This window comes from Melampsora larici-populina, assembly GCF_000204055.1.
Source record: "Melampsora larici-populina 98AG31 unplaced genomic scaffold MELLAscaffold_101, whole genome shotgun sequence".
NCBI lineage: Eukaryota > Fungi > Basidiomycota > Pucciniomycetes > Pucciniales > Melampsoraceae > Melampsora > Melampsora laricis-populina.
The window spans coordinates 93,125-105,624 of NW_006768865.1; the positions used below are offsets into that span (position 1 = coordinate 93,125).

The 12,500-nt window shown below is 39.6% G+C and overlaps 2 protein-coding genes across 2 annotated transcripts in view; both read left to right on the plus strand.

Moving 5' to 3' along the window:
- Positions 1-7,656: 7,656 nt before the first annotated feature.
- On the plus strand, positions 7,657-8,991 carry MELLADRAFT_113933 (uncharacterized protein; the record flags this gene model as incomplete). Its single annotated transcript, XM_007418701.1, has 3 exons — positions 7,657-8,384; positions 8,414-8,912; positions 8,962-8,991. The coding sequence occupies 3 exons, from the start codon at positions 7,657-7,659 to the stop codon at positions 8,989-8,991; spliced, it is 1,257 nt and encodes a 418-aa protein (XP_007418763.1).
- Positions 8,992-12,417: 3,426 nt separating this feature from the next.
- MELLADRAFT_84124 (uncharacterized protein) overlaps positions 12,418-12,500 on the plus strand; it is a gene marked incomplete at both ends in the record, with an annotated part of 786 nt that continues 703 nt past the window's right edge. The window contains one exon of the mRNA XM_007418692.1: positions 12,418-12,500. This exon is cut by the window's right edge and continues 703 nt beyond it. Coding sequence (XP_007418754.1) covers positions 12,418-12,500 — 83 coding nt within the window.

Below are 12,500 nucleotides of genomic sequence, written 5' to 3' on the forward strand. Positions count from 1 at the left end.
TTAAATATAAGGGTTTGATTAAATATTAGACTATTGTATTTAATTATATATTCATATAATATAAGGGTGTCTCTTCATGATTATTTGGGTAAATATAAGGGTTTGATTAAATATAAGGGTTTGACTAAATATAAGGGTCTGAATAAATACAAGTCTTTCCATATAAGGGTACAGTATAATAAATGTGTAATAATATAGTCTAAGTGTGCAATAATGAATTTTAAGATATCTATTAATCCAATAAATAGTAAAGACTGTTATCTGGGGCCATACCACAATGAACTTACCGCATCCCGTCCGATCTGCGCAGTCAAACATTGTAGGGCCGAGTCAGTAGTGCGGTGGGGGACCACGTGTGAATACTCTGGTGCCCCAGGTATATGTTTTTTTTGCATCATAGGACAACAACTTAGTTAAATATCTTTTTTTATACAACCATTCCTTGAAACTACAATCAGAATAAGGTCTAAAGGTGTCAAATATGTTTTACATTGTTATCAAATTCAAATCGCTACTCTAACTTTGTAAAAACACACAAACGCTTAACGCATCAAATATCGATGAACAACCAACTTTTTATTACACATAGAACGAGTTAAGATAAACCAGACTTGTAGGGTATGAAAACATGCACAATGATGTGGAGAGTTTAGAAAAACATTGAAAATTCAAAGTTCATAAACAAGATTTGAAGCTATGAGCAAAACAAAAAATTTTACTTGGGATTTGCTTTTTGCGCGCTCAATAACTCAAGTACCAGTGATGCTACAGATAAACCGTGAACATATATGGAGTCAGGCATATGAGGAGCAACTATCCTGCAATTTTCGGAAAATTGATAACTTTTTTTTTTTTGGTCAAAAGTGTAGTGAGGTGTAGTTATTTTCATAGTGTGGTGTGGTAAATGTCAAATTGACTTATTTGAGTAGTGTAGTGTAATGAATTTCATTTTTGAGTGTTGTGTAGTGTTTTTATTTTAATAGTGTAGTGTAGTGTAGTGTGTTTGATTTGTTTTATTAGTGTAGTGTAATGAATTTCATTTTTGAGTGTTGTGTAGTGTTTTTATTTTAATGATGTTGTGTAGTGAATTTCAAGTGTGTAGCGTGTTTGATTTGTTTTATTAGTGTAGTGTAATGAATTTCATTTTTGAGTGTTGTGTAGTGTTTTCATTTTAATAGTGTAGTGTAGTGAATTTCATTTTTGAGTGTTGTGTAGTGTTTTTATTTTAATGATGTTGTGTAGTGAATTTCAATGTTGTGTAGTGTTTTTATTTTAATGATGTTGTGTAGTGAATTTCAAGTTTGTAGTGTGTTTGATTTGTTTTATTAGTGTAGTGTAATGAATTTCATTTTTGAGTGTTGTGTAGTGTGTTTTATTAGTGTAGTGTAATGAATTTCATTTTTGAGTGTTGTGTATTTTATTTTAATGATGTTGTGTAGTGAATTTCAAGTTTGTAGCGTGTTGTGTTTTCATTTTAATAGTGTAGTGTAGTGTGTTTGATTTGTTTTGTGTTTGATTTGTTTTATTAGTGTAGTGTGTTTGATTTGTTTTATTAGTGTAGTGTAATTACTTTCATTAATAGTGTAGTGTTGTGTTTTCATTTTGTTAATGAAGTGTAGTGTGGTGTTGTGTAGTGTATTGATTTTGTTAATAAAGTGTAGTGTGATTCATTTAATTTATAAGGGTTGAATTTCAAATATAACTCTCACACGCGCATTTCCTGGCCCTGTTTTGGCCCTGGTTGACACAAACAGGGCCAAAATGCCCAGTCTGGATGAAATTTCAATAATTACCCCTGATGTCCCACTTTGGGTCAAAAATAAAGGCAGATCAGGTTCCTGACTACCTATATGGGAGTGAAGCTGAAAGGGTAAAGCCAAGTAAATCACACCAGATCTGTTACAAGTCTGTAGCATAGGGGGGTTGGACTCTACACCTCACAGTGTAGAGTACAAGGTACCTAACACTCAGTATTCACATGCTACATCTCGATAAAAGTATGGTCACTAACAATTAATTGTTACCACTATATGTAAGGTGTTAGTTATGGAACATTATTTATAATGTTCAGACTACTGAGTCTTGTTCAAGCAATTGAGCAAGCAAAGTTAAACACTGTGGATTTTTTGCTAATAGCTATGCTTTTACAATAATTCACTTGAGAGACACCTTGATTTTTGCATTTATGCAGATTGACAAGTGCGCTTTCTGTTAGATTTGACATAAGTGTACTTTCCTCCGTGCATCACCGGTATCATCAGGGTTGGTTTTACCAATTCAAGGAGTCTAAAATAAAGTGAACACATATATCATTTCGAAGCGGATTGAACATTTGAAGATTTCAGACATGTAGAATGAAAAAGTGAACTCTCACTCATGTGTATGATTAAAGTGCGTGTACTCAAATTTATTTTGAAGGAAAGGCTTTATGAAAAACACAAGAGCTATTGGGACCGGGGGAATAAATACTTGTTAGAGTAGCAATGAAATGTTATAGGCAACTACAACAGAGTAAAAGTGAAATAATGAGTCCTTATTATTGACCAATGAAACGTTCTTAGCCGTGCTAAAGATCATCCAGTTGCTTTTTGCAGGAAAGGCTTTATGAAATGTGTGTTATAACAAAGTAAAAGTGATATATTAAGATAAAGTCAACATTAATATCTTGAAAGGCCTTGTGGGTCAATGGATGAAAGTTTGAAAGGATCACTGTCTCAGTGTACCATCAAATTGTAAGACATTATTCTTGATGGATGTTTAATATAGGATGCTTCTCACCGGGCATTCATTTATTGGTTACACCCCTTATATTAAACGTCAAGATTGAATAACTATTGCTTTTTGTGAAGTATGTTGTTGCTTTTATTCCGATAACTGTAGTCTAAACTTGCAAACGCTGGGATAGTATTACTTTGACATTGAAGAGTATACGTGTTCATTCCCTTCGTGCATCACCGGTACATTAGGATTGAGTGCTGTTGACCATAAAAGCTATGCGACTGTACATTGATGGAAATCAAATAGTAATAAAATCAACACAACACTTGGTTCAAGAAGTTGAAAATGAATGAACACGCTATATATATTCACATTGGGGACAAGATTGAACATTTAGACATCACCTTGGGTTTTTAACTCATCCATCAGGACTCATGATGCTCTTTGGAATAAAACCGTGTTAACATGTACAAGCCAATTTGACATACTCTAACAAAACTTAACAACTGAATTGCCCTCGTCCTAGACACATAGTGCATATTCGACCTTTAACTTTTAGCCGATATTCATCTTGCATAAGTGAACGTTATCATGTTATAAAACCAATCAGTATTACCTGACTCAAAGGTTATTAAATGTGTATATCTTGATGTTGGAAAAGCCGATTGTGTTCTTTACTTACCTTGGGCTGTTGCTCATCAGGGTTTGGGAAACACGCTGTGTAAGTCTGAAAGGACCACACCTGATTGTTGATCGGATAAAAGAATGAACACGCTATATATATTCACATTGGGGACAAGATTGAACATTTAGACATCACCTTGGGTTTTAAACTCATCCATCAGGATCCATGATGCTCTTTGGAATAAAACCGTGTTAACATGTACAAGCCAATTTGACATACTCTAACAAAACTTAACAACTGAATTGCCCTCGTCCTAGACTTATAGCGCATATTCGACCTTTAACTTTTAGCCGATATTCATCTTGCATAAGTGAACGTTATCATGTTATAAAACCAATTAGTGTTACCTGACTCAAAGGTTCCTAAATGTGCGCTTCTATGATTAAGTAAATCAGCGATGTGCGTAGTAATTTAATTTCTACACAGTGTCAGTCTCATTCTTTCAAAGGTACTGCGAGATGCGAAACAGCTTAGACAATAAATCTAAAATGAGAATAGTTCTTCAGTGTTGAAAAATGTTGGCGGTATTACGTACTCTCATTACTCTGAATTTGACTTTTTCTAACCAGTAAGAGAAATGAAAAGTGGCAAGACTGAGTAACTTATGCAAATGAGTGAACGTGCCTTGCAACTTGAAGAATACGTATTACCAAGTTGATCCTGTATGTGCAATAATAAAGTGCGAGTACACAAATATTATCAGTGGAAACCCTCCAGAATTGAGATTTGATTGAAACTAAACATTATATGGTCCTTGACCCACTATAAGACCTAGACACGCACATCAAAAACCTGCTTGAAACTACACCTTATATATTCATATCTGATATAGGTCCTAGACCCAGTATGTCCATTGTTCAATAACAAGAGTAACTTTATAGTCACTCTTAAAACATGGCAGGCACATGGCTTTCAGATTTGAAGAAATATACAACCTAGACACGCACAGCATGGGTTCAATACAAGGAGCAAGTACAGTGTGATTAGTGGAGACCCTCCAAAATTGAGATTTGGTTGAAACTAAACATTATATAGTCCTTGACTCATTATAAGACCTAGACACGCACGTTGGAAACATGCTAGAAACTATACTTCATATAAGTCACATCTGACATAGGTCCTAGACCCAGTACACCATTGTTGAACCCCAAGAGACAATGTCTAAGACACTCTTCCAGCATGGTAGGCACATGGCAGTCAGATTAATACGAGTATGAGACCTAGACACGTGCATGCTCCGATTGAAACTATACTTTTTATGACCATTAGACACATTATAAGACCTAGACACGCACATCAAAAACCTGCTTGAAACTATACCTTATATATTCTTATCTGATATAGGTCCTAGACCCAGTATGTCCATTGTTCAATAACAAGAGTAACTTTATAGACACTCTTAAAACATGGCAGGCACATGGCTTTCAGATTTAAAGAAATATACAACCTAGACACTCACAGCATGGGTTCAATAAAAGGAGCAAGTACACTAAACAGATTTGTGGAAAGACTTTATGAAAAGCACACGAGTGTCCTCATCACACAGACTTCTGAAATGTCCAAACAACAAAGTAAGAAAGACGTGAGTGATGAAAGATTGATATGGGCAGTTCCTGAAACGTCTTGAGTAATAACTCTTTGGGTCAAAATGTGTCTAGACCTCTAAAGACCGGATGGACGCTTATTTCTACATTGAGCAATATATATGTGATACTTCCCTTCGGGCATCACCGGTACATTAAGATTAAGTGTTGTTGGTTGGGACCACTAGGCGACTGTACATTATTGGAAATCAAATAGTGAGAAAATCAACACAAACTTGATTAAGAAGTTTAAAAGAATGTACCCCATATATATACTCTGTTGGGTACCAATTGATCGTGGAGACCTTCGGGATATACCAAGCCCATCAATCAGTCATACTGTTATTTGGAAAATAAAAACAAGTTAACACAGTTGACATGTTATAAAACCATTTGGCATTACCTGAAAAAGGTTGAAACGTGGATATGTAATGTATCTTCAATTGTAACTTGGCATGTTCAATAATGTGGAGAAAGTATCAATGGTGTATAAAGCAGTAGGGTTGAAAGGGTAACACCTAGTAAATCATACCTTCATTGCATTCAATTGCAACACCAGATGAAAGATAATGCAATCTTGTACGCATTACTCGAGTAATCAATTTGAATTGCAAAACAGACAAAGGTGTAAATTGAAAAATTGAACCTGCGTTTATATTCTATATGTCCCATATTAAAAGGATCCAGTTAAGATTCCGCTGGAAGATTGTTCTGCTCAAATGGTTGAATTGTGGGAGTTCGGTTTGTGGGAGTTCGGTATGTGGGAGTTCGAATGTGGGCTTACTTCTTAAGAAAATAACGTATAACTATAATCGTTTGAAAGAACTTTTATGGTTGTTATTTTCTAAAGAAGTTTTATTTTTTTAAGAGGCAAAAAAATCTATGCAGGTTGCAACACCACCTAAAGATTTCTCTTAAAAGTGAGCATGAACAAGAACAATCTCGTAAGTCCTTGCCCCCGTGGCCCCCCGTCACCGGGATGCCCCCGTGACCCCGCGTCACCGGGCTGCCCTGACACCAAAAGGCCTCTAAGGCTTTAAGGGGGAAAACGGGCTGCCCTGACACCAAAAGGCCTCTAAGGCTTTAAGGGGGAAAACGGGAATGTTCAATGTGGGTGTCGGAAAAAAACATGCTAAAATAAAAACGTGCAAAAATGAAATGTGGGAATCAAAAACGTGCAACGTGCAAACGTCTAACATGCTGAAATGAAAACGAAAATCGGTAATTGTGGGAATCAAAAACGTAATGTGTCTAGTTGGGGTAATTCCATCATCCAATAGTGATACACTATTAGTTAGAAAAAGCACCTTCAACATGCTAAAATGTGTCTAGTTGGTCGTTGAGAAGTGTGCAAAAACGTGCGATTGAACTTGTTGGAAGTGGGATTAAAAACGTGATAACTTAAAATAGGGGGGCCTTCAGTAAAGCGAAGTGCTTCTCACCATAGAGCCAACAGTTGCAAAAGTTCCTTGAAAATATGCAAATATTGACAAGAGCTTGCGAGGACTGGGGGTGCATTCTCTATGGAGATTATTGTATCACTAAGTGATACTAGTTGATCGGGGTGCAGCGAGTCTTTGACTTGCTGCGCCCTGGTTGGCGTTTAGGATTATCACTTCATGATGATTCTACAAATGGCACTTCTGGGTATGTTACCTTGATCATAAGCCCAAACAAACCAATGTTAGAAGTTCTTCTGGCCCCTAAAAAGGCTGGAAGAAGGTCTGACCGGCTTTTACCTTAACCCAGAGGTGCATTGTGGCCTTTTAAAAGGTTAGCAGTGTATCAGTACGTATCCCAAAGGCAACTTTGAGTTACATTACCCATAATTTACCCCATTTACCACTTAAGAAGTTTTAAGAATGAACCAAAATAGGGAAGGCTATGTAGTGAAAATGCGTACCTTCTCATCGTAGAGCCAATGGTTTTGAAAGTTTTCTGAAACACATCATTGATGTGAGAAGTGACTTGATAGCCAGGGGTATAATCTCTATGAAGATTAAAGGGTGTCATAAGACATTCGTTGATTGGGTTGTAGCTTGTCTCATGACTTGCTACGTCCTGATTGACATAAAGAACATTAGAAGATGTTCAGTTGGAGTCGAATTAACAAGGCTGAAACTTATAGGAATTGACGGACGTATCTTCATTGTCTCCGTGCATCACCGGTACATCAAGTGAGGGAAAGACACCTTACAAGGAGAGAAATTGAACATGCACCATTTGCCCACAACCCAGAGGTGCATTGTGGCCTTTCAAAAGGTTAGCAGTGTATCAGTACGTATCCCAAAGGCAACTTTGAGTTACATTACCCATAATTTACCCCATTTACCACTTAAGAAGTTTTAAGAATGAACAAAAATAGGGAAGGCTATGCCGTAAAATGCGTACCTTCTCATCATAGAGCCAATGGTTTGACAGTTATCCGAAACACATCAATGATGGGAGAAGTGACTGGATGGCCAGGGGTACAATCTCTATGAAGATTAAAGGATGTCATAAGACATTCGTTGATTGGGCTATAGCTTGTCTCACGACTTGCTGCACCCTGGTTGACAATATATGTGAAGCTTGGAGCTCTTTCCCGATCACGTTGCAAAGGGAGTGAAGAAATTCACATGACTTACATGTCTTAGGAGTTTGTTAGCTGCTGTTGTTTACAAAACCCAGATGCTCTCGCCCAGTGTTTGGTGGAGTAAACCTAATGGCTTCAACGGCTGTCGCCGGAAAGACAATCCTCTAAATGAAATGAAAAATACTATTAAATCAGTTCCGACGGTTCGTTGCCACAATGTGGAGACGGCCATGTCCTACAGGGAAGGATACGTAGAGTGCTCCTCGAGCTCTATGGTTAATAGGGTTTCTTCGGTTTCCTTAGAGGCAGATGTGAATTGTTCTGGACGGGGTTCATCATCTGGGGCCATTACTAGTTCCACGTCAGATGTGAATTGTACTGGACGGGGTTCACCATCGGAGAATATTACTAGTTCCACCGCAACTAAAGTCAAAAGCTTTTATTGCAGTCCTGAAAATGACTTCTCGAAAGGAGGTCGGATTCGGGATAAGATTATTACTGGTCCTTTCAAAGGTATCAGGATGGAGGAAGAGTATCGGGCAGTGAATGAAGGCCAAAACCCAATTCCACTAACCTTTGCTCTACCACCGATTAAGCCCAACACAGTTTACTGTGCGGCGCCATCCAAAGTAGCAAAATCAGATGAGATGGTGGTACCACTCATCCCAAAAGGTTTAACTACACTTGGTCGAATTGGCAAATTCTGTGATGCTTCTCAATCCGAAGAATCTGACTCGCAAGAACCAGAGGATCCATATTGGGAGGCTCTGCACGTATTCCTAATATTGGGTCAACCAATAGCCAGTCGTCGGAATTGGACTTTGTTCAATTCATTGGTTCTTCCACTGGTAGTTCCAAGTCGGATGGTTCGAATTTTGTTGCATTTATTGATTCATCTGATGAACAATTGAGCTCCACTCACAGTGATGATGATGGAGAAAAACCAGTATCCGAAAACTCAGTTGAGTCTTCTGTACCAAGTTTGCAGGCAGCGCCGCTGGGTTGCTTTGCTTCCCGCCGCAAACAGATTAATGCTGTCAATGACAGTGAACGGTGTGTTACACCCGTAGATCAACAGGAGAGGCTACCTAGTAACCTTCTTCCATTTACAAACTCAGTCACTGATGCGCGTCTTACTCCCCAAGCAATCCGCACATACAATTGGCTTCGAGAATGTAACATTATTTTTGGGAAGGGATCTAACCAAATCAAAGCACAAAGCATGCTTAAAGACTCTGTATTATTTGGAATTCATAATGTGACTTCAGATATAACGCAAGTCGATATTTGGACATTTCTCAAAGCACGCCTTGATGTTGCTCAGATTGAAAAAGTCCGTGCAGTATTAAAGGTGCGCCAACCCTTCAAAAGACTCAGATATAATGTTTGGGTCTCCCCAGACTTGGCCACTGGTCTGGGGAAATTATTAGAACTGACCTATGAAGATAGACAGTTATTGACGTGCACCTTGATGTCCCGTAAGACTCAAGATTTCTGGGTTGAGGGTCAGCCTAAGTTGGATTGTTTCTCTGTGAAGGCCTGGCGAGTTAACCTTGCTAAGGACTGGAGGGATGCTGTCGCACCTAGATCACTGGCTCCAGCTCGTGCACCTCAGAATGATAAACGTAATCCTTCACTAGTTGCTTGGAACTCCAATGGCTTCAACTACAAAGACATGGCCTTGGAAAGCCTTGCAAACCGCACAAACGCTGCAGTTATAGTGTTAGGAGAGCATCTACGTAAAGTAGAAAATTACGAGCCAAAGATTAGAAACTTTCGCTCATATACTCATCCAGCCAAACCTGGTTTCCGGGGACTTTGTATGATGGTTAGAAACGGTGTTGGTGCATATGAAAAGCCAACCGGTGTTCCAAACATCATGCATCTAGTAGTCACTGGACTGGATGATAAATCAGCTTGGCATATCTTTGGAGTCTACTTACAGTGGATCTAATCACGGTAGGATGCGAAAAACTCAACTCCTGCCAGTTTGGGAGATTGTTAACAAGCTCTTAGACAAAGATCCAGAATGCAAAATTGCAATTGGAGGTGACTTCAATATGTCCAAGAGTGTTCTAAGTACATTGGCAATTCGAAAAACGAATGGTCAGATGACCGTAAAGCCATGTACCGGTTCACACTTAACACGTCTTCCCCGCAAAGGAAAGCGTAATGGAATTGATCATTGGGTGATCTCATCTTCTCTGCGTGATTTGACAGCTAATGTTAAAGTACAACGGGAGATGTCCATATCATACAATGGCCTTTCAGATCATGCAGCTGTTCGTATGAACCTGCGGACAAAGAACTCACATTCCGAGTCAATTAAAGCCCCAAAGAAATTTTGGGACAGGAACCTGCTAAAGGGTAACTCTTTTGAGCTTCTAGTAAACGACGCTTGGGAGGGTTTCAACGAAGCGAGTGAATTAGATGATATGAGAGAAAACTACCAGACTTGCCTTGAGAAAGCGGCAGAAGAGATTGGCATTCTAAAGACAGGTGCAGTAGGACGCAAGTCCCACTACCCTCGTAAAATTGCTAGACTCTTACGCGCAGCACGAAAGGCAAAGGATGTCTATCTCTCTATCAATAAAGGAGCCACCCCAGTCTCAGAACTGGTTAGACGTGCTAGAATTGCTGAGGAAGCTTCTCGACGTGCTTCAGTTGCTATCCGCAAGTTTGAGAAAGAACAAAAGGCTCAAACACAGCGTAAGGCCGTTGAATTACTCCGTGGACATGACATGCTTGAATACCACAAGGAAATCAAGCGTCGATTGCCAGATCATTTTGGAAAGCGTAAAAGCCAACCAATCCCTTGCATTAATGCAAAGGGAGCATTATGCGTGACGGAAAGTGACATCAATCTCGCAGAATTTGAACACTTTAGCCAATTAGCTTTGGATTCTACAAAGGTTTCCAAAAACGCCGCTTTCTGGGAGAACCTCACTTGTGAGGACGAGCCCCTAGATTGTGGAATTATTGGGTCTGAAGTCACCCCACAGGAGTTCCTTTCGGCATGTAGCAGAATGAACCCTAATGCAGCTTGCGGGATGGATAATCTCCCCCCAAGTCTCTTTAAAGAGATCTTGAAGCATGAGCGAGGACAGTTTGTTGGGATGCTAAATGCAGCGCTTGACGAAAACACTTCCCCCGACCTCTCGCGGAAAGCGCTCCTTAAGAAATTATTCTCAAAAACTGAGAGTCCGGCTGAGATTTACCGAGGACCAGATGGCGCTATCTCATGGAAATGGGATACACAAAATCTACATGTTCCGGTCAAACTCACGTCAGACAGATTAGAGCAGGTTAAGACCAAGGCTGGTACTTTCTACCAACCCTTGGATCACGTCTACCACCCAGTGCCTATTAAGGACATCTACTCTCAATTGGTGACGCCTGCAGGACAATACGCATTGCTCATTATTAACAAGTCGCTAGAAAAAGGCCGTCCAGCCGCGGCTGACAATAATAATGTGGTTGTCTCATTAACTAAACCGAACAAAGATCCGGTTGTATTAAACAATCGACGAGGTATAACCCTCTCGACTGCCTTCAACAAATTGACTATGACCATCTTGGAAGACCGAATGAGCCAGATTCTTAATGAAAAAGGTTTCTTCACCGAAGATCAGGGTGGTTTTAGAAGAAATGAAGAGGGGATTTCACAATTTCTCTGTCTGACAGAGGTTGTTCGACGAAGAGCTAATGTTAATAAAAAGACATACGCACTCTTCATCGACTTTCAAAAAGCATTCCCTAGTGTTCCTCACGAAGCACTCTGGAAAAAGCTTAGACATCTCGGGATTCCCGAGAATGTGATTAATTTCCTAAACTCTGCCTATGAAAATAGTGAGTTTAGAATACGTACTGGAGATGAGCTCTCAAAAAGCTACTCCATGGAAGTGGGTACAAAAGAGGGCTGCCCTCTTTCACCACTCCTGTTCATCATTTTTATAAATGACCTGTTTAAGAAACTGCCCGGAGTACTAGTACCTGGGATAAAGACATCTGAGGGTAATTTCACAGATAGAGGAAAGTTGTATGCAGATGATGCTGCAGCATTCTTTGATTCCATTGAAGAACTCGAGGAAGGGTGTCGGATTATTTCTGAATGGGTAGATAAATGGCAGACCCTGAAAATTGGACATGCAAAATGTGCGGTAGTAATGTATGGTGAGAGGGACCTTGAAAAAAGAGAACTTTTCTACAAAACATACGGAGCTCCCACATCATCAGATGGAGATGTCGAAAAAAGGCATTTCTCACTCACTGACGGCCAAGTGTATGCGCAAAGATCATATGTATACCTCGGGATCCCAATTGGTGACTCCTTGGGTATTTTCTATGATGAGGAAACCGTATACGCTCGTGGAGTAGCTCAGAAGGTGAAGGAGCGAGTGGGGCAATTCACTTGCTTCCTCACTGATAAGCGAAAGCCAATCACTGAGAAAGTGTTCTTGATCAAGACTTATATCTTTCCAACTGCCTTGTACGGAGGCGAATGGTTTGGTATGAATAAGTCGCGCACTGCGCCGATCCAAGAACAGATTAACAGGGCCCTAAGAATGGTCCTCGAAATACCAAGGAGCAGGCGCAATGTAAATTTTGCACAAGTCTCTTGGGAATTAGGCATACCTACTGTAGAAGTAGCTTGCGCCACTGCTCGCCACCGCATCTTTGCAAAGGCAGCAGAATTAAAAACAGATGCAAGAGTAATCTTGACAGATACACACAAAGCAGGTCAGAAACAGACTTGGAGTGCTATCACCCATGCCGTAGTCAAAAAAGCTACTGCAAAGATTAACAAAATGACCTCCACACCAGAGGACGTTTCCGGACCCAAATTGGAGTCTTCAATGATTGAATCGCTCTTAATACAAGAGAGATTGTACAAAAAGAAGCTTTCTGATCATGTCAAGGAAGAAAGAAGGCAACTTCA